This window comes from Suricata suricatta, chromosome 5, assembly GCF_006229205.1.
Source record: "Suricata suricatta isolate VVHF042 chromosome 5, meerkat_22Aug2017_6uvM2_HiC, whole genome shotgun sequence".
NCBI classification, from domain to species: domain Eukaryota; kingdom Metazoa; phylum Chordata; class Mammalia; order Carnivora; family Herpestidae; genus Suricata; species Suricata suricatta.
In genome coordinates this window covers 152096459-152119209 of record NC_043704.1, presented here as the reverse complement: position 1 = coordinate 152119209, position 22751 = coordinate 152096459, and the positions used below count along the sequence as shown (strand labels likewise).

Below are 22751 nucleotides of genomic sequence, written 5' to 3'. Positions count from 1 at the left end.
TTTACATTGTAGTACTTATTTTGCTTGTTGGGGGTGTTTGCTTATTTAATACATTCTGTCAAGGACAGAAACTACATGCTGTTTTTTTTTCCCCTAGGAAGTGTGTCTTGGGTTTTTCCCTTATTATTTTCGTTTTTATTTTTTCCTCTTCTTTTTTTCGTGGTGGGGGTGGTTATGTTTAAATGAAGTTGCTTTTACAACACCAAAGACTTAATCATCCATTTCCTATATAAAAGGTAGCTACTTTTTTGCATGGACCTCAAGTATACTGTAGTATAGAGGTGGAATTTAAGGAAAGGTATTAAGCAGGCTGTGTTGTAGCTTATGGGCAAGTAACAAATTGTATCATGTATCTTGAATGTATCATAGATAAGCTGCTATATAATGATTGCCACTTCAGATAGCTGTGAAATTAGGTGATTAACTAGTTGTTACTTAACCTTCTAATTTCTGTATAAGTCTAATTACATGAAACAGAAGTTGGGGCTCTGATTTTTTACTTTGCTTATCCATTTGGAGTGTCGTTGTAACTATTGTATTGTAAATGATGGAAAATAATTGCGTATGTTAAAAGAAATAATTGATGAGAATAAATAAATAAATAAATAAATAAATAATTCCAATGAAGTTTTTAATAAATAGAAAAGCTTATTCTAAAATTTATATTAAAAAAACAGGGGGTGCCTTGCCTGGGTGGTCACTGATCCAGGTTGGGAGCCAACTGTTGGTTTTGTCTCAGGTCATGATCTCATGGTTCATGAGTTCAAACCCCACATCAGGCTCTATGCTGACAGTGGGGAGGCTGCTTAGGATTCTCTCTTTCTCTGCCCTTCCACTGCTTGCTCTCTCTCTCTCAAAATTAAAAAAATAAGCAAAATGCATATAGAAAAACAATAGGCTGTAGGATAGTAAAACTAATTTGAAAAAGAATGAAGTTAGAGGAAACTCTCTACCTGGTGTTGACTTCTTATTTAGCTACAGTAACTAGACAGTGTGTTATTGGCGGAGAGATAGACACCTCAAGCAATGGAACAGAATAAGGACCTTGGAAATAGGCTCACACAATTATGCCCAGCTGACTTTTTAACAAAGGATTGAAAACAACTCAGGGGAGGAACAAATGTCTTAAAAATGGTGCTAGAGCAATTGTGCCCTTGGTGGCAAAAATTAAGGAACGCATGAATGAATGGTTGGATGGATGGAAGAGCCTCTACCTAAACCTCATACTTTACACAAAAATAATTTAAATGTAATTTTTAAAACTTGCAGGAGAAAATCTTCAGGACTGGGGGCTAAGCAGAGAGTTTTTAGAGTAATTGACAACAAAAGCACAATCCCAATGAAATAAAACCACGAGTTGGACAAATCAAAATTGTAACGTTCTTTCTGCAGATGAGTGAAGTGCATAGAAAGATAAGCTACAAACTGGGGAAAAAATGTTTGCAAACCACATATCTGAGTAAAGTTGTATCTAGAATATATAAACAACTTTCAAATATCAGCAGTAAAACCACAAACAATCCAGTTAGCAAAGGACAAAAGACATGAACAGATGAAAAGATATTCATTATCAGTTGCAATTATGGCAATGCAAATTAAAATCACAGTGCACTATCGTCATCTGCCTGTTAGATTGGCTAAAATAAAGGATAGTGATAACACCCAATGCTGGCAGAGATGCTAAGAAACGGGATCTCTTACACATTGTTTCTAGGAATGTAAAATAGTAAAATGGAAGCTCCCATTCAACCCAGTAATTCACTCTTGGTCATTGATCTCAGAGAAAGGAAAGTTAATTCACATAAAAACTTATGCAGTGTTCTCGTAGTAGTTTTACTTGGGATCGCTCCACATTGAAAACGATTCAAATTTCCTTTAAGGAACAAGTAAACTGTGGTACATCCGTATCATGGGATACAACTCAGTGATAAAAAGAAATGACTGTTGATACAGAAACTTGGATGGATCTTAAAGAAATTATGCTGAGTGAGGAAAGCCATACGTACTGTCTGCTTTCATTTATGTAACTTACTTGAAGTGACAAAATGGCAAACAGGTTAGTGGTTGCCAGGGTTACAGATGAAGCAGGGAGAGAGTTGGCTTTTGCTATAGAAGAATCTTTGTGACAGAACTGTTCTGCCTCTTAAGGTGGTAGGAATCACCAAATCCACGCATGTGATAAAATTCCACAGAACTAAGTACACAAACACTTGTACAAGCTGTAAAATCTGAGTAAGGTCAATGGATTATATCCGTGCTGATTTCCTGGACACGCTATTATACTTGAGTTATGAAGATGTTTCCTTTGGTTGACATGTGTATGAGATCTCTCTGTATTTTTTCTTAAAACTGAATATGAACCTGCAAATATCTCAAAATAAAAGATTAATTCACATGCAAAAGAATGAAGTTGAACCCCGGATAACATCATATACAAAATTAACTCACCGTGGATCAAAGACCGAAGTGTAAAAGTTAAAACTATAACTTAAAAGAAAAAATAAATGTAAGAACTACAAGTATAAAAATCTTAGGTGTATTTCTCAGGACGTTGGAGTAAGTAGTGGTTTAGGTATGATACCAAAATCACAAAGAATAAAAAATAGATAAATTTGGATTCATCAAAATAAAAAAAATTGTGTATATTTTGTACTTCAAAGGATACTATCAAGAAGATGAAAAGAAAACCCACAGAAGAGGAAAAACAGGTTTTTAATCTAATATATATACATTTAGTCTCTATCATAAAATAGCAGATGACTCATATCAAAAACGGGGAAAGGATCCGAAAAGATATTTCTCCAAAGATGTACAAATGGCCAGTTAGCACATGGAAAGATGCTCCACATCATTAGTCATCAGGGAAGTACAAGTGCAAGCCACGATGAGTTACCAGCCCGCTAGGATGGCGGTCATTAAAACTACAGATAATCCCCAGTGTGGGTGAGGATGCGGAGAATCGGGGCCCCTCCTGGCATGGCTGGTGCTAACGGCAGCTTCAGAAAACAGTCTGGTAGTTCCTCAAAAGGTTTAAATGTAGAGTTCTCATATGACCCTGCAATCACTTCTAGGTACACACCCAAGAGAAATGAAAACCTACGTCTGCATAAAACCTTACACACAAACGTTCACAACCGTATTCTTCATAATAGCCAGAAAGCGAAAACAACTCAGATATCCATCCGCTGATGAATGGATAAACAAAAGGTGGTATATCCACGCAACAGGATAGTCTGAGGCAATAAAAAGAAATGAAACTCTGATACGTGCTACAGCAGGAGTGAAGCCTGAAAACTGAGCGAAGCCAGTCACAAAGGATCATATTCTGTGTGATTTTGTGTATCTGAAATGTTCAGAAGCGATAAATCCAGAGAGACAGAAAGCAGATTAGCACTGGGCAGGGGCTGGCAGTGGGGAGGAGGAGATGAGGCAGGGTGACTGCCACATGCTAGGGGGCTCCTTTTTTGGGTAATGAAAAAATTCTAAAATTGATTACGGGGTTGGTTGCACAGCTGAATATACTAAAAAATCCCTGAATTTTACATGTTAGATGAATGAACTGTATGGCACAGGACTTAGATCTCTAGCTCTTACAAGTAAAATACAACTTTAAAGATGAAAAGGCTGTAATTCTTTGGAGTATGATTATTATTTCATATTACGCCTTTTAATGCATAACAGAAACAATGCTTTCTTGTCCCGCCTGTTCAGTCAATAATTCAGACACGGACAAGTTCAGGATGTTCCTAAATATCTTCTAGGAAGTAGATTTTTCCTAAACAAGTTGATTACAAACAAGAATGTATGGCCAGTGCTTCTGAAAACTCAAGTCGTTTCCATCTCTACAGATACACACACCTGTATGTGTACATTCACATATTACAAATGCATGTAAAATATGTTGGTCCTCTCCTTGTTACAGGCTGTCTTTTTTGGGGGGGGGGGTTAATAGTTTATTGTCAAATTGGTTTCCATATAACACCCAGTGCTCTTCCCCACAAGTGCCCTCCTCCATTACCACCACTCGCCTCCCCTTCCCTCCTTCCCCTCCCCCTTCAGCCCTTGGTTCGTTTTCAGTATTCAGTAGTCTCTCGTGATTTGCGTCCCTCTCTCTCCCCAACTCTCTTTCCCCTTTCCCCTCCCCCTGGTCCTCCATTAGGTTTCTCCTGTTAGACCTATGAGTGAAAACATATGGAATCTGTCCTTCTCCGCCTGACTTATTTCACTTAGCATGACTCCCTCGAGGTCCATCCACGTTGCTACAAATGGCCAGATTTCATTCTTTCTCATTGACACGCTGTCTTTACTATAGTTTAAAGAGAGGGCTATAAGACTTTCTTCTGATTTTGTGCTCTTAGCCCTGAGTTACCATATGCATTTTGAAAAAGATACTGAAAAAAACATTCAATTAGTTAATCTTTATCCTCACTCAGACTGATGTTCGCCCAATGAAGCCAAAATCTCCTGTGCTTTTTGAGGAATACCATCTTACTTTGATCAACTGACCTTGTCCTGTTGGTTAATTTGCAGCTTCCAAACGAGGATCCTGAGATTTTTGAAGTTTCATCGAAGTGTCTGTCTATACTGGTTCAGCTGTACGGAGGGGAAAACCCAGACAGCCTGTCTCCTGAAAATGCAGAGAACTTTGCTGATTTACTGACCTCCAAGGAGGACCCAAAAGAGCAGAAGCTTCTGTTGAAGATTCTCAGAAGAATGGTGAGTCCACACAGAAACGGGCCGGGGTGGGTGGCTGCAGTGGGACCTGATGGAAGACAGTAGTCATTTTCTTGGACCTGATGTCAGTAAGTCACCTCTTGTTAACACTGATCACATTCTGCCGGTCTATCTGCATATACAAATATGTTGTTTTCTGAACTGTTGAAGAATGAGTTCTCACCCGCTTAGGCATTAAAGACACAGTTTCTAACAAAATGAACGTTCTCTTAACAACGGTAATCAAAATCAAGAAACCCCTGTCCTTAACTCTGCGGCAGCCATTTTTCTGACTGTTGGCGTGCTTTCTGTTCTCTGGTCTTGTTCACCATTGTGTCTGCGTCGTGTTACAGTGTCTGACCTGTAAAGGGTTCTCAGCAGACACACAGTTCTGTGCTGGTCCCTGTGTTCAGAACTTTTGGTGCATTGTTTCATTTAACAGAAGCCCTAGAGGTCAGCCGCAGGGACCACTCCCGTTTTACAGGTTAAGATCTAAGACTCAGAGACCTTGAGTACTGATGTCACCACGGCCACCAACTAGGAGACGGTGGAGCCGATGTCAGCCCAAGTTGGATTGCTCCTCGCCTGTGCCCTTTCCCAGCCCGCCGGCCGCTCCTCTGCCCAGTCCTGGCATCGGCTCTGTGGGCGGGCATCAAGCTGACTCTGACCAAGTTTTGATCTAGAAAGCACCTGAGAGATTTATGTTTTCATTCATGGAAAAGTAAATAAGTAATTGAATTCTTTCCGCGTGCGGACCGGGGCACCTAGGATACTCAGAGAGTAAAACATGATGTTCCGGCCCCCTCTTCTCAGCGATCTCTAACGGCAGAGATGAACTCCCAGCTTCCCTGCGGGCAGGCAGTGCCGCAGCGGGCAGGCCAGCCACAGCCCACAGGGTGGTCCCTTGAGGGACGAAGTTGGCGAGGACATGACGTTCGAGCTGAGTGTAGGGGACTCTGTTGGTTCTCCACACAAGGAAAGAAAGAAACACATGCAGGGCACCGGGTCTGAAATGTATGAGGTTAGACTGGAGACATTAAAAGAAAGGGCCAGGAAAGACCACACAGTTCCAGGAGCAATTTTAGTAGCCTTAGGATTTGGGACATGACTTTTTGGAACTAGGAACTTCTGGCCTCCAAAACAAAAGGGCAGTGGAAGCATCTAGTTGAATTCCAGCGATCTGTCCCAGGAAATAAAGCTTCATCATGGTAGCTGACACGTCATAGGGATTTGCTAAGTGCCCAGTGAGCTGAGTAAGATGTGTCTATAAAATCTCGACGTGTTCGTTTTGCTGTTCACTGTGTATTGTGAGCCCATTTTAGTGCTTTTTAGGTGCATGGCTTAGACCGAGAGGGACCTCAGAAGGTATTCGGTTAGCCCAAAGCCTGATGTCCGTCTCCTCGCTGGCATCCCTGCCAGGTTCTGAGGAGGGGGTGAGGTTGTACAGGCGGATGCGTAGAGGACAGGAGCTCAAAAGGCACAGGACTGTAAGCAAAGATTCCCTAGGGCTCACCTCCCCTCACGGCACTGAGGGAACCAGATCTGATAGAGAAGCAGGGATCTTTCTAGCTTTGTTACCCAGCGTCTGTATTTGGATCAAGGATGCCTGACTGGTGCCACCTCCTGACTGTAAGAAGTTAGGAGGGAAAAGAGCGCCCAAGGACCTTCCTCAAAGGATAGTCACTAAGTGCACCGTCCCTCTGGGAACACTTCCCTGTGCTGTGGGACTGTCACTCTGTGAGCCCTGACAGAGGAGTCCCCTCCTTCCCCTGAAGCCAGGTGAGCTTGCTGGACTCATCCGGAGAGAGTGACCAGCAAAATACACGTGGCCCGTAGTTCACAAGGCCCGGTGATGAGCATGTCGGCCACCGGTAACCCGCGGACTTCAGAGCGCCGTCCTGGGGAATAACATGGTAGATCCTTCCCAGCGAGTCACAGAAAAGGCCTGAATTCTTGAAATATCTATTTACAGTCCCAAGCTTGTGACACTTACTTTCCCAAACCACGATTTTCAGTAACCGATTCAGGATCTAGAATGTTTAATTCGTGCTGATGAAGTCGGGCTGTGTCCTGCCCCTGGGCGCTCCTCCTTACTTAGGCTGTACTTAGAACATCCAGAAGATGTTGAAGAAACCGAGGAATTTAATGATCTCTTGCACTTTACAGAAAGTTGGGAGGCTTTATAACTCTGCGTGGTGCTCTAGCTTTAAGAGACGGTGGGGATCTTCAGGTCACCTGTCCTGCATCCTGATGCCCGCGGGCGTTTCCCAGGGTAATGGTTATAGATGAGCAGCTTGTCTCTTAATTACAGTGGGATCATTTCAACACCCCGAGAACCGACTGCACATAAACTGCCACCACCTTGTTCTGTAAAACTGTCTTAAGCGGAGACTATTGACTACTTTGTGAAAGCGGAGTCGTGACCCACGGAAGGGGAATTGCGGCCTGCTTGATGTGTCTTAACTCCTGTCACCTGCCCACGACAGGCGTGTGATTGGGGAGTGCTCTCTGAAGCTAGTTTAAGGAGTATTACAGATCTCCAAGTCTTGGTGCCCCTTTGCCCTCCGGCTTTCAGAAAACTTCCCTGTGCTCACCGTTGTTTTCCTTCCAAATTCTCATGCATGTCCCATGGCCCTTTCATTCCGCCCTGGGAAGGGAGCTGCCCTGTTGCCAAAAATCAGTGTGGCCGCATTTCTTCACGTGCAGAGTCTTTAAAGCTTTGAGGAGATCACATGAGGAAACTAGAAATTCTGCAGCCGTTCTTTTCCTATTCTAGAACTAGGATGAGCTGGAGATTTAGGATCAGAAAGGGCTCCATTTCTTTTTTTTTTAAATCAGTTTATTTATTTTGAGAAAGAGCGTGAGGGGAAGGGGCAGAGAGAGTGTGTGTCCCAAGCTAATAGCACAGAGCTGGATGAGGGGCTTGAACTCAAAAACCATGAAATCATGACCTGAGCCAAAACCAAGAGTCACTTGCTGAACTGACTGAGCCACCGAGGCTCCCTGAAGGGACCTCATTTCTATAAGAAAAGTAAAGAAATGCTTCTTGAGGCACAAAAAGGCAAAATTATTCCTCTCTCCCTCCTAGCTTATTTTCCTCTTGATAAGATCTTCTGTTCTTTCTTTTTTTCTTAACGGAAAAAGGCAGATTGGTGTGCAGCCAGTGAAACATTCGAGAGAAACACTGTGCCCCCAAATGGGTTGAAAGTAAATGTAATTACTTTTGTGGGTGAAATCTGGTCACTTAAGAAGGTTGTTGTGACCTCAGAGATGCGCTTCCTGGTTTCCAAGGGGTATCTCTCTCGGATTCACACGCATCCATTTGCAGTTACAAATGGATAAAGCATTCTCCCCCAGCGATTGTCATTCAGTGGCAAGGTAATTGGGAACTCTGTGAATGAGTGAGTTGTCTTTCCAACAAAGAAAAGAAATATCTTGCCTAGAATTATTTTAAGTTTATTTATTTTTGAGATGGGGAGGGGCAGAGACACAGGGAGAATCCCAAGCAGGCTCTGTGCTGTCACTGTGGAGCCCAACGTGGGTCTCAAACACATAACCCGTGAGATCATGACCTGAGCTGAAATCCAGAGCGGACGCTTCACTGACTAAGCCACCCAGGCGCCCCACCTAGGCGCACTCCTGAACTGTCAGCAAAATGGACCCAGGAAGCAAATGGCAAGTGGCATAGAGTCCTTGATGGCCAGTCCCTCTCAGGGTGGGGACGTCAGTCTTGCTGTGAAACCCCTGTCCTGAGGGGACATGTGGCTCTTTGCCGTGGGTTTCTTCAGGATGTGCATGTGACAGAGCAAACTCCCTTAACATCCCCTTTGAACGTGTCCCATCTTCTCCCACATTTCCTACATGCACCTGCTCCCTCCTTCCCTTCCCACGTGGAGACTCCTCAGGGCTGGGCTGGGCCAGCTTCCCAGCTTCTTTCCCAGTCTGACTTGTGTGGCCCCTGGGGGCCATACTTTCCCTTCTGTTTTGACTTTTCTTCAAGAGGTTCAGCACCCCTACCCACTTTCTTAGCTTCTGCTGGAGAAAAAAAAAATAAAGAATTGTTTGCTACTTTCTCCAGAGATTACCACGGGTGACACCTTTACCCACCTTTTTGTTACAAAAGTTTCAAAACCACAGAAAAGTGAAAAGGACCCCTGTAATCAAGAATTCTCAGAATTGTTACCATTTTACCATGCTGTGTGTGTCTGTGTTTTCTGAATTAGGTGAATATAAAAGCATCATGACGCGCGGCCCCCAACTACTGCAACATTAACACACCCATGAAAATATCAGCCTCTTGGTATTGGTACTATCCAGTTCATATGTGAGTTTCCTAGTCGTAAAACAATGGCCTTTGTGTCTTTTTTTAGAACCAGATTCTCGGCAAAGCTCACATACTGAATTTAATTGTTTTCTTAGTCTCTCTCTTTAAAAAGTAATCTCTACCCTCCACGTGGGGCTCAAACTCACAACCCTGAGATCAAGAGTCGCGTGCTCTTCAGACTAAGCCAGCCAGGCGCCCTTTAGTCTCTTTTTTTCTAGAAGAGTCTTTTGCTTTTTTGTTTCTTCCCCCCTATGAAATTGACTTTTTAAAGTGCCTGAGTCTGTCCTCTGGTAGAGTGTTCAACATTCTGGGACATGTGAGTTTCTTCATGACACTTCTAGTTGGGATATCTCCCTGGCAATGGTCCCTCATGATGTGCCCCGCACGAAGTACATGCCCGGTCTGCCCCCCTCGTGGGCTGACTTTGGTTGCTTGTGATGCCGGCCGCATCTCCCCATCTTGGAGGTACGCGTCCCACTGCAATCACAGAGTGATCCTCGGGGAGGTCCGCCGGCGCCGCGTGAATATCTGTATTCCTCGCAACTGTTTAGACCAAAGAGTAAAACTATGTAAATGGGATGATGTTCACAGAGCAAAAGAAGTAGGTGATTTGTAAGCATGAGAGGGGGAACTTGAAGCCTGGGAACGACCGACAGCAGGTCGACAGGTAGACTGTCCCTCGAGGGGAGGGAAGACTTGCCCGAAATGCTGCTGCCTTCACAGTGGTGATCCCCGGACAACGCGCCCGGTGTAAATGGTAAGTAAAAAGCTAAGAGCCTTTGAAATTGTTTATGTTCTACCTCCTAACAACCAAGGGGGAAAATAAGGAAAAAGAAAAAAGAAAGAAGCAGCTTCCTCTGAGGGATCACTTATTAATTCAAACCTGCAATATTCCCATTTTTATGGACTTATTATCTGGGTGAAATTATAGTGATTATGACTCACTCCGGCGTTTTCCTGATTTTTCAGTGATCATTCTGACCATCATCAATGCCACTGTGCAGCTGTTGCCGTGTGCAAAATGCCGCAGATCTTGGTTATGTGGAATTTCCTTAACGACATACTTTTAATGAAACCGTCTCAAAATAACGAGCACTCAAAGTGTGTTAAATATTAGGATGGACATATTTGAAAAATACTTCCTTGTGGGTGTGGACAGCAAAGGAAATTGTTCTGGACCCTTCCCTTATGAACACCTAATTAAATATTTCTAATTTTTTACTTTTAAAATATTTTACATATAATTTTCCTTTATATGATCTATATTAATTTTAAGAAATGAATTACATCCATTGAAGGAAACAATAGTTAATATCTATGTTATATTCATAGGAATATTGGTAATATCCAGTTCATATTTGAGCATATTCATAGGAATATGTTTCTTTCCTTAAAAAAAAAAAGATGGTTTTCAAGGTGATTCACAGTATATAACAAAGAACCAGAACAGCGCCTGGCTGGGTTAGTTGGTTAAGTGTCGGACTCTTGGCTTCAGTTCAGGTCATGATCTCCTGGTTCATGAGTTCAAGCCTCGCCTTGGGCTCCATGCTGACAGTGTGGAGCCTGCTTGGGATTCTGTCTCTCTCCCTCTCTCTCACTTCCTCTCTCTCCCTCTCCCCCTCCTCCCCCCCACACTCATTCTCTCTCTCTATCTCAAATAAACTTTAAAAAAAGAATTTGGTTTCAGATTTTCAGTTTTTAAATAATCATAGAAAAAGCTAAAGATTAAAAACATGTTTTCAGCTGACATTTTAAATATCCTCGAGAGTATTTTAAATTGTAGCTTTTAGGTAACTTGAGTTTAAAGATATATTATGACCTTTTTCCTTTTTGTAAGTAATTGATCAACAGAAATACTTGACCAAGTTTAGGCCTATTACTTTGCAACACAGGAGTTTCCTTTTTATTCCAGAATAAGTGATCTTGGAAACATAACCACTTAATGTAGATTCAGGCAAACGAGTCACCTAACAATTGTGGTAAATTATGATGGGATGTGTGGTTGGGATTGGCCTCAAGAGAATAACACTAAAATTGATTAGAGTGAATCGATTCTGTCCTTTGACAACATTATAAAGGCATTCTGGTAAAGAGTTGCTGCCTAGTATTTTGCAACACTGTGAAGAAAAGGTCCTCACTAGGATAAGCACTCAGCAAGTAGATGTTAAGTGCCTCCTCCGCGGCAGTCCGAGTTCTGAAGGCTGGAGGACGCAGCAGGGAGCCGCACAGACAGACCCCCTGCCCCGCTGGAGCTTCTGGGAGAAGGAGGTGATAGCCACGTAGTATAAATACAGCTATGTTGTGTTTTAGGTAGTGAATGCACTCAGAAGAAAACTAAAGAAATAAGTAGAGCAGGACATTTGCAACCTGAGTTGATGTGAACAGGGAAGTTCTTCCTGAGGTGACATCGGAGTGAAGAGGAAACATGTAAGATGTGAGGAGACACAGGGAGGAAGGCCTTGAGGCCCCGTGAGCCTTTGTGGAGACTGGCCTGTATCCTGAGGGTTTTGGGCAGGGAGCCGGGGTTGACGGTTGCTGCATTGGGAATAGTTACAAAGACCGGAGGTCAGAGGTGTCAGGAGGTTACTGCCGTCCAGGGAGTCCTGACCGTGGCCCGCATGGTATTTTAGACAAATTATATTTATATTTTAGATAAGTCTGAAAGTAGAACCGAGAGTGATTGCCAACAGATTGGACATAGGCCACGACAAAGAGAGTAGTCACAGATGATTCCAGTTTGGGTCTATGCCAGGCTCTAGATGGCCAGAACTCAGGGGGAGCTGGCCTGGGGTAGAGGGGAAATCAAGAGCTCAGGTTTGGGTATGTGATATGTGAGCTGCCTGTCAGACATCCAAGTGGGGGTGTCTAGTTGACTCTTGGATCCGTAGGTCTGGAATTCCAAGTGAGGGAGGTCTGGACTGGAGAGAAGGATGGTGGGAGGCAGCGACCAGAATGTGGGGTGTTTGCATGTGGATTCTGGAAGGCCACAGCTAATGATAATGACCAGGTCTAGGGTAAAACCACGGGAGTGAATGTTTAAAGGGTGAAGGGGTCCAAGGTCATTGGACAGAAAGCCAAAGAACTGAGTGGTGCTAGAAGGATCCTGTCTTTGGACATTGATATTGTCAAGTGCTGTGATAGGAATGATGTTGAGGACAAGGACAGTGAGCTGGGGACCAAGTGATCCCTAGTGATTGCAACAGGGAAGAGTAGCCGATGGCATTTTTTGGTGACATTGGATTTAAAGCTGGAGAAGGGGGGAATGGAGGAGGGATGGAGAATGGCAGTCAGGAGCCCCCCCCAGCCCCAGGCCCAGCGGTCCAAGGGATGTGAGAGACCCCTTGGGGGGAGGCACCATTCTGAGGGGAAAGCCCAGTTCTAGTTAGAGCAACAAAGTGAAAGGAATACCCTGGGAAGAGTTGAAGCTACAAGAGATTTTGCTGTTGACTATCCAAAGGGCACAGCGCACAAAGTTCAAGAGGCGGAGTGAGCGGGGAACCCAAGACAGGTCTGTACAGAGCTTTTGGGTGTGGCCCTCCAGGGGAAGGGGGAGACCTGGGCTTTGCAGGGTGACCCGTGTAAACGAGAAAGAAGTGTGCGAGGAGGTTTGTCCCCACCGTTCCAGGCCGACGGGAAGGGTGAGGCTGTGAGAGACAGTCGCCGAGCCCCGCTGACTCCAGCCAGGACAGAGGTGACCCCACACGACAGACAGCAGAGGGCTGCTGTTGCTCTGAGTTTGCAGTTCGCACCTGAGCCCCGCCAGGGTGGCCCGTCGCCTGGCCCTTCCCTCGCTCACGAGGGGCTCTACCGGTGATTTTGGACCTTCTTGTGCGTCCTCTTTCACAGTATCACAACTGAGTGTTGGCACACAGCCCTCATGTTTAGCCCTCTGAGCATCATCTTTGACTGTTTTCCCCCCAGACTGTTTAAACAGTCATCAAGTTTCCATTGCTATGCAAATTAGTATTCCCTTTTGAAATGCTCCTGAAGATCTGTTCGCTTCGTCAGCTGGTGATCTTCCAGGCTTTCTAGCTGTCGGGCCCTCACTCTTCCAAGGCTCTGGGTGTGATTCCTCCATCATTACTGGCAGTGATTTAATGAAATCATTAGTGAAACTTCATGAAATCCCGTATCTTTTGCAAGATTCAAATTATCTATTTGCAACTGGTTTGTGTGTTGCAACTCTGCAGACTAGACTAGTAAGGAAACATTTTGCCTCGGCCCAGCCGAGGGCTTTGTGTGTGGGCACCACCATCAGCTCATCAGTGGGCTTACTCCTGTCCCGAGGATGTGTGCTTCCCGGCTCATTCGGAGTTCCTGGGGACAGGGGTTCTGAAAATAAATATTCAGGTGATTGGAACCCTCTGCCACCTGTAACAGCCCTTTTAAACTAGTAAATGTGATGATCCCACATCCAGTCATAGTTTGCATTTAAGAATTTGCCTTGAAAGTCAACCATCGTAATAAATGACCCTCCTGATCTATGTCAATGCACATTTATTCTGATATCTTAACATTTTGATTCGAAGGGTTGATGAGTAAGGCTGAGCAAACGACACAGTCTCCTTCCCCTCTTTGTCCCTAGAAGCTTGGGGCGCGGTTGAGGACATTAGGTGGCCCACGTGTGTGGTACAGAGAGATGAAGTCTCATCAGTGTCTCAGGTGTTGAGCCAGCACCCCCCACAAGGATCCCAGGGGTACCCGTGGGGTCTTCACTGAGACCCGCCATAGCTTTTTCTGTTTGGGGGGTTGGCTTTTCCAACACCACTGCTGAGGGAGATGCTTTGAAAGGTTCCTGAGAATTATTTCCTGAGGCATTTTCCTCTCCCATTGCCACTCTCAGGACCCTCCTCCAAGCCAATAATGATTGGGACTCTTGTTTCAAATTATCCTCGCTCCCTTCCTGATTTGTACCTAAGATGTATTTATCCATTCCTCAAAGAAAAACTCAAAGTTCTACACAGTGTGATTTTTTAAGATATTAACTACTTTTGGGGCGCCTGGGTGGCTTGGTCGGTTAAGCCTCCGACTTCGGCTCGGGTCAGATCTCACGTTCGTGGGTTCGAGCCCTGAGTCGGGCTCTGGGCTGACAGCTAGCTCAGAGCCCGGAGCCTGCTTTCAGTTCTGTGTCTCCTTCTCTCTCTGCCCCTCCCCCTCTCATGTTCTCTGTATCAAAAATAAATAAAACATTAAAAAAAAGATATTAACTACTTTTATTTACTATAAACTGATAGTATTTGCTTTCTATGAATGCTCCTAGAAACATTGTAGATTTTATTGAGTCTCCAAAAGATTTAGTTTTAAGTACCACAAAAGTTTTGATGCCACTTGCTTTTTTTTTTTTTTAATTCTTTGATGATTACGTCAGAACCGAAGCCTGTGTATGAACCCCACATGGACCTTTCGTGTAATGGTTACGAGCAGGTTTTAATGAAATTGGAGAGTGTCTCTAGAGATCACAGATAGTGGGGCCTTTAACATCGCACTGTTGCTTAGCAACCTGGAAGTCATTTCATTTCCAGCCTCTGTAATAACATGATATACTTCTCTTTGCCAGTCCTTGATGAAAATGTAAGGGAAATAATCCCTTTCTAAAGGTGGCACTCTGAGTGGGCAGCAAAACAGATTTTTTTTTTTCTCTTCTCCTGATCTGGGCAGGTTTTAATTCAGTGCACAAGTACTGTTTTCTGAATGTTGCATGTGACAGAATGAAACAGATTCTAAGATGATATTCTTAAAAGGAAGATCTACTGCTCTGCATAACGATCATAAATACCGTAGCAGTTGTTAACATACGTGTGTACCTTCCCTGTGCTGAGAAGAAAGTTAGGGTTATTAGCTGACTTCCAGTTAATGCAAGAATGTCTGCTTCTTACTAGTTAATTTATTCTGCCCAGGTACTTGCAGGTATTAGACAGGTTTTCAGAATATAATGAAACCATATGTTTAAGGGGGAACGTTGGATTTATTGAGTGTCTTTGAAAAGATATTTTGTAACTTTTCTAAAGCAGTATTTTTATGTTATTGAAGAATAGACAGTTTGTATATGAAGTTTAAAGCAGGATTGTGGATGGTGGCCAAAAAGTAGAAACAACTTAAATGCCCACTGACAGAGGAATGGATGAATAAAATGTGGTCTGTCCGTGCAGTGGCCTGTCATCCAGCCGTGGAAGGGGTGATGCACTGCCACACGCTACAACAGGACGGCCGTGGCGGCACTCAGACCCAGAGTGCCGTGTAACGGATGATTCCATCTGTGTCCCTAGAAGAGACAGACCTTAGAGACAGAAGGATTGGTGGCTGACGGGGGCGCGGCAGAGAGGGGCAGTGAGAGCAGCTGCCAGCAGATACAGGACTCGGGGGGTGATGGAAGTGATCCCACATTGACTGTGATGGTGGCTCCGCACCTTTGTGACTCTACCAAAAACCACTGAATTTAAAATCATGAATTTTATGGTAAGTGAACTTTTTATGAAAAAGATTTATAACATCCAAAAACAAAACAAAACAAGTAAAATGGGAATATGCAGCCATTGTAGGAACTTAGGGAAATTCATGATGGCTCAGAATGGCCAACTCTTGATTTTAGCTCAGGTCATGATCTCATGGTTCTGTCATCACAGATCCTGCTTAGGATTCTCTCTCTCCCTCTCTCTCGGTCCCTCCTCTGCTTTCTCTTTCTCTCTCTCTCTAAATAAATAAATAAAAACAAACAAGGGGCGCCTGGGTTGGTTAAGTGTCCGACTTTGGCTCAGGTTATGATCTCGCAGTTTGTGGGTTCGAACCCCATGTTGGGCTCTGTGCTGACAGCTCAGAGCCTGGAACCTGCTTCCAATTCTGTGCCTCCCTCTCTCTCTCCCCCTCCCCTGCTTGAACTCTGTGTGTGTCTCTCTCTCAAAAATAAATAAACATTAAAAAATTTAACGAAAAAACAGAAGAGAATAGCACCATCTTTTATTAAACTTCCAACTCATATAATTACCATGGCTAATGTCTCATTTCATTCTGGACACACAGGACCTACATGTAATAAACACACAGACATTATTGACTTATTTCTAAATGATTTGAGATTTTAAATCATGATGGTAAAATAATTCATGTGTTTACCTTGATTGCGCCCACAAATTCCATGGAAATAGTTGATAGAAGTATAAAAATAAGTAAAAGTAAAAATAATAATAAAAAGTTTTAATAAATAAGCAAAAGTGCACAATCTAATGAAAACTGGGGAAAGTATCAGTAACAGATGCCTACTTTGGGAAAATTCTAGAAGACACCAATTAGTTCAGCAGAAAGGGTATTTGGAACTTAAGAGACCTCAGACTACCATAGGCAAGAAAGCAGGCTTGCTGAGAAGCTCTGGAAGAATCCCAGGCTCGGGGCAGCGGGGCTCCGAGGGCGGGCAGAGCCTGGGCCCTGGCCCACCCCTGCACCTGCTCAGCACGGAGCCTCCCCGAGGGGCCCAGCAGTAGGCACGAGGGTAACTGAATTCTGGGCTAGGCTGCCCGGCCCCCCAGGGCCACTGCCCTCCACCAAAGTGACGTTCAGCTTCTGACCCTGTCCCTCCTCTGACTTGGAGTCTCCTCATTTCTCCTTCGTTTCTCCCAGGGCAAGGCTGCCCCCCGCCCTCAGGAGAGTGAGACCTTCCCCATTCTGAGGTGGCTCATCGGGCTTCCAGTACTCACTCACACAGGTCTGCACTTATGAAGATGAACAGACCAGGAAGAAGCGCTGGACATGTGCGTCAAGTCCATAGCCAAAGAATGGCCGGCGGTGACCCAGAAAAGCCAGTGGTTAGGGAAGAAAAATGCTAAGAAACAACACTCTTCCAAAAATTCTAATTAGTATCCTCATAAAGCCTTGAAAGATTATTGCATTCATAAAACAAAACATGACTTTTAAATTTTAAAACCCAGTAGAGAGGCTGAGTCACAGAATGAACTCTGACAAGAGCCACCTGAATTATTTATAAAACCAACTCAAAGAGTTCTGTCTGAACACAGAGTGAGGGAAATGTTGAGGATTTTGGCAGATGGATCTAGAAACCCGGCAGCCTTTCAGGGGACTGGTATACTAGCACCCCAGGTCTGGTGACCCACACGAGTTAATTACCGCTCTTGGCGTAGGGAAATGCGGTCAAACACTCGACTGTGGTGTGCGGTCATTCCCCCCCAACTTCCGCAGGAGAGCAGTTTGCGTATAGGACATGTGCATATGTGTGTTTGTGCACTTAGTGTGTCTCCGCAGATTGTGGCCCTGTGGAGGTGTAGAGACACACAGTAAGCGTGTGCGTGTAGGTATATATATATGTGTGCAGGTCAGGCATATTTTCTAAAGATAGGTGTTTTGGGCATTTCATTTGTCTATTGGACTAGATCTGATTGTTTTGTACTGTTTAAAACATAAGATGTGTAATATTATTCTAGGAAGAATAAATACATATACATAAACAAAATACATATTTTCTGGGGAGTTACCATACATTTCCAAAACTATAATATACAAGTAAAAGGCCACCCCACCCTCTTTCAACTGTATTTAATCTAAATAGTTCCTCCCTTTTGTTTGCTGAGCTAATGGGAATTACCAGCAATTGTCATTAGTTGTGTTTCCATTGAAGTACGTCCTCATAGGATTCCAAGGATGGAATTGAGGGGACACCTGGGTGGCTCAGTCGGTTGAGCATTCAACTCTTGATTTCAACTCAGGTCGTGATCTCACGGTCATGAGATTGAGCCCCTTGGCAGCCTCCACACTGGAGTTTAAGATTCTCTCTCTCCCTCTCCTTCTGCTCCTCCCCCGTTCATGCATGTGCTCTCTTGAAAGAGAGAGAGAGAGAAAGCGAGAAAGCAAGAGAATGGGAGAAAGGAATTGAACTCATAGTGAGGCCAAGGAGCCGTGTGATTGGAATTCCCTTTCTGGTCCCAAGGGCTCTCTGCATGGGTTGCCTTAGTGCCCACGCGCTCTGAGAGCACGTCTGGCCTCTGCCGTGGCGCCGCTGGGAGACTGTCCTTGTCGAGGTGACCAGATCCACTGGGCCGCTCTTCACAGGTGTGGTTAACAGGTCCCCCATTGTTGAGGCAGTGAATCTATCCAGATGGCTCCTGAATGATTCACTTTGCAGCATGGAGTACTTGATTTAAACTGATTTGATCTATGTCTTCACTCAACCATATCAGTTGTCCTAATCTTATTGTTTAAAAGTCTTTATTTGAGGTAGCTTTGGGATGTAGCATTCTTTACCCTGAGGTGGGTGAAGTCTGAACTTGGACAAGGTGCTTACTCTGAATTCCCAGCAAAAGGGTGCTCGGTCAGTGATGGTGAAGAGGCTTGGGGGTTTGGGCAGCCTTGGATTCAGGTGTCACTTTTATTTGGTAAAACTCGGACAAGTCGTTTATCCTCACTGATCTCAGTTTTCTAATATAAAAAACAGAAATAATGCTGTTTCTATCATAATGTTGTGACAGTCGAGATAGTTAAACAACATGATGGGCATGGGAGCTAACTGCTCAGAAATGGGAACTGGTGCTTTAAAATACTTAGTTGTCTTCTTTCCCAAATACACATTACGTTATGCTCACATAATTGCAAAAACATCAGGACATAAAGAATATCTGCCAGCTCTTTGAGAGTATTTCGAATTTGCTTCATCAAACTTTCATAGGCTCAGAGTTCAAGGTCATGAGGGCCAGTGCTATATATTGTCAAATTTTACTTCTTCCTTTCTTCTTTCTCGTAAGTGAGGCAAGTGTGACTGTTTACTGTGACCTGAAGAAGTGCTCACCCAAGGCACACCCCGGTAAGGACAGCTAGATTTCCAGACCAGACGTTGAGGTTACCCAGCAAAAAGCACTTCTGGATTTCGAACCCCGAGTGTAGTGACCGTGCTGAAATAGCACCGTCCAACGCTAGTTTGATGGTGTGATGGCGCCAGCGGCACTTCCAGCCTTTTGCCGCTGAAAATGTGGTCCCAGACCTGCCGCAGCTTTAGGACTTGGCAGGACCTTTGAAGCGCAGAGCCCCGGCCCACCCCGTGCCTGCTGAGTCAGAGCCCACACGTCAGCATGGTCGCCCAGGCAGCTCACGGGGACACTCATTGAATAATGCTACCTCAGCAAGGAAAAGGAAAAGAAAAACACCGCTCTGGAGGCTGTTCCTGAAACCCCAGGGTGGGTGGTTACTGGTGCCGCACGAAATACGGGGTCTGAGAGGTTCCTTTTCAGAATCCAGTTCACTTGAGGCAGGTTCCACACACCTCCACAGCTGTGTGTTCAGGGAACACGCCTGAGACCCTAATTTGTGTCTGTCCATTTATTGCTGCTAACGTCACTATTGGTAATCTTTGTGTCTCATATTTTCATTTTTGTTGTATTTGAACATGAGCATAACATCCAAAGTTGACATAACTGTGTACGGGGTGTGTTTCTAAAGGCTAGCTTCACGAGTAAAGAATTCACAAGGGGAGAGATTTTGAACAGCACTAGAAGAGAAATACCAGGGAGAGAATATTGATTCAGCAAGCCTGTGAGTGAAACAGGCTACTGGAAAGAACAGGAGCTTTCTTATCTGCTCCAATGATAATATCCACCTACTAATGCATTAATAATGCAGTAACGCGGACAAAGGGCCCAGCTCGGGTCTGGTGGAGGGCAAGGAAACAACACTGTTGCTGATCGATCAGTGAGGGGGCAGAGGCCAGGCAGTGGTGGTGGGGAGAGGGGTCTTGAGTGGGCCATTTTTGTTGTCACTAGTGAGTGGATTGGGAGAAGACACTTGGACATAGATAGGCAGGCTTGGACCTCTCTATCTCTAGCGTGCTGTGTGTCCTTGGACAAGTCACTTAGCACCTCAAATCTGCGTATATTCCCGTGGAGCCCTTCTGTAAGGATTACAGGAGATAGTTATGCCAAGGGTTTTCTTAGTGCAGTACATGGTCACTCATAGCACAGACAACCATCAATAAGAGACACACACAGTGCGCATGTGCACAGGAAATGACAAGTGTCTTCACAAGTACCCAGGGCCCCGGGGTCTGTCCCTGCCAGGCTGCCGTCTTCCGTCCTGCTTATTTTCTCAGTTGGCGCTGTTGCTGTCTGAGAACACGCATCCTTCCTGTCTGTGATGCGCGCCGGCTGCCGAGGGCTTCCGAGACGGCCGGACTAGAAGGCACACTGCATAATGCACAGTTTGATTGCTTGCTTCCGCAAGGGCCCGGAGCTCTGAGGTCCCTGTGGTGGCAGTCCCAGTCAGGGGTGGCGGAGCAGCCCTGGGCCGGCGGCACTCTCGCGGCACAGAGAATGCCTCTGTTGTCTGTGTTCCCAAACCGGGGCTGGCCTCGCTGTGTCTGGCTCCGGGGAGCTGGGAGGCGTCAGCCGAGCTCCTCAGGCCTTATGCATGAAGCCCGGGGATCCCATTTGGCCTCCCTTGGCCCTTCCCTGCTGCCGGCACAGAATCCTTAGCCCCCTGGGGGAACCGGAGGCCTGTTGCCAATTATTGTGCGCATCTTCATGGTGTGATGCTGTGGGCATCTCCGTGTGCCAAGAGCTCCTTGTGCCTTGTTAGGCTTAATCGCGTGGCCACTGAGAGCTGGAGCCTGTGGTCTGAGGCTCGCTGGTGGCCCTCGGGCATCCTGAGGATGGGCAGCACGGCTCGGAGGGTCCACGGTGCGGTGGTGCACAACCGTGCCACCTCCTCTCCCACTCAGACGGCCAGAGGGTGGCCAGACGGTACGTCAGGGCCACGGCTGCAGCAAATGCCACTGGAGACTGTGTCACCCCACAAAAACTTTCCAGATACAGAGCATCCGGGGGAGGGTGCCTGGATCTCCTGAGCTTCTGAGCCGTCGTGACCCTGATGTTCTCTGCTGCTAAGTGCAGAGGAGTCCAGTTATTGTTGCCAACTGTTAATCAGATGACTCTAGAGACTGGGAAACAGTTTTCCGCCAACTTACAATTTTGGCCACTCTCTTCATGACGATGAAAAAGCCAACATGTGTTGAGTGCTTTCTCTGGGCTGGCCACCGAGCCGAGTCACTGACCTGGACAATGTCAGAGCCACCCTGTGGGGGTAAATATTAATACGTCCATTTTTCCCAGTTGAGGACACAGACACAGGGGCCAGGTGAGTAAGTGGTGATCCGAGCCTTGAACCCACGTATTTCACCTTAACATCTTTAACCGTCATCATCATGACTAGCATAGGCCGTATCCTATTAACCCAAACAAGGAGGAAATTGTGCACCTAAAATGGTTAAGATGGTCAATTTTATGTGTATTTTATATCCCAGGTTTGTTTTTTTTTATAATTGGGGGAAAGGAAGGACAAATGTGTTGTGAATCAATGTTCCTAAGTGATGTGTGCGTTCAGTCGCCCAAATGTGTCCATCTCTAATTCAGTTATAAATTCTGTCTTTTCCCTTAAAGTTGTCTCTTCTCAACAATAACAACAAAAAGTCCCCAAATAATTTGGTGCTGTCATACCGAGGCGCTTTCTGTATGTCCATGGGAGCACTGTCGGGGTTAGCATTTCTCACGTCGGTTAATCCACACGGCTGGGCCGGTTCTCAGGTCACCCTGAAATGGGCTTGCAAGTCCCAGCCGTCTTCCTCTGCTGTCTGAGATGGCTGGGCAGTGGGCTGTCCTGGTTGGTGGAGGCGTCTCATCAAAGACGTCCCCGGAAACTCGACCGCCGTAGGACCTGCTTATCAGCAGAACCCTTCTCAGCCCAAACTAGTCTTGGCTGGACCGTTGTGAACTCCTCTCTGGATATTCAGCGGCCCGCGTGACATTATGAACAGCAGACCACCAAGCACAGGCTTCTTCGATCCTTTTGTTGTCGCCTTACAAGGGTTCCTGATGTTCTTTCTACATCGCCACAAATCAGCCACCTTCCTTAGAAACAACACCAAGGCATTAGAATCTGTCTTTAAAGATTTTGTGGCAGAAACTTGCACTTAACGCACATCCATTATATCAAAATTTGAGTAAGGGGCTGCATTTTATATTGTGATTAATATTATGCACTCATAGAAGTGTGCAGAGAACAGAACAATGAACACTCATGTAACCACACCCAGTAAGGTGCAGCTTTGAAAAAATATCCTAGTGAGTCACGAGAGGTTTTAAAAACTTATAGTAAAAGTTGTGATATAAAAGAATGCCCAAATAATGACGCATTTTCTTTTTTTAAGTACAAAATTATTTTATTTTATTTTATTTTTTAATTAAAAAAAATTTTTTTAATATAACACAATTTATTTTTTGTAACATATGCAATTATTTTCCATCATTTACAATACAGTAGTTACAATGACACTCCAAACAGAAAAGCAAAGTAAAAAATCAAAACCCCAACTTCTATTTCATGTAATTAGACTTACACAGAAATTAGAAGGTTAAGTAACAACTAGTTAATCACCTAATTTCACAGCTATCTGAAGTGGTGATCGTGATATAGCAGCTTATCTATGATACATTCAAGATACATGACACATTTATTACTTGCCCATAAGCTACAACACAGCCTGCTTAATACCTTTCCTTAAATTCCACCTCTATACTACAATATGCTTGAGGTCCATGCAAAAAAGTAGCTACCTTTTATACAGGAAATGGATGATTAAGTCTTTGGTGTTGTAAAACCAACTTCATTTAAACATAACCACACCCACCACCAAAAAAAAAAAAAAGAGGAAAAAAAAAAGTAAAGAAAA

At 44.7% G+C, this 22751-nt stretch overlaps 1 protein-coding gene across 1 annotated transcript in view; it reads left to right on the top strand.

Moving 5' to 3' along the window:
* ULK4 (unc-51 like kinase 4) overlaps positions 1-22751 on the top strand; it is a 492439-nt gene that overhangs the window by 375772 nt on the left and 93916 nt on the right. Inside the window, exon 37 of the mRNA XM_029938787.1 lies at positions 4531-4716. Within this exon, the coding sequence (XP_029794647.1) occupies positions 4531-4716 (186 nt within the window). The remainder of the gene's footprint in view (positions 1-4530; positions 4717-22751) is intronic.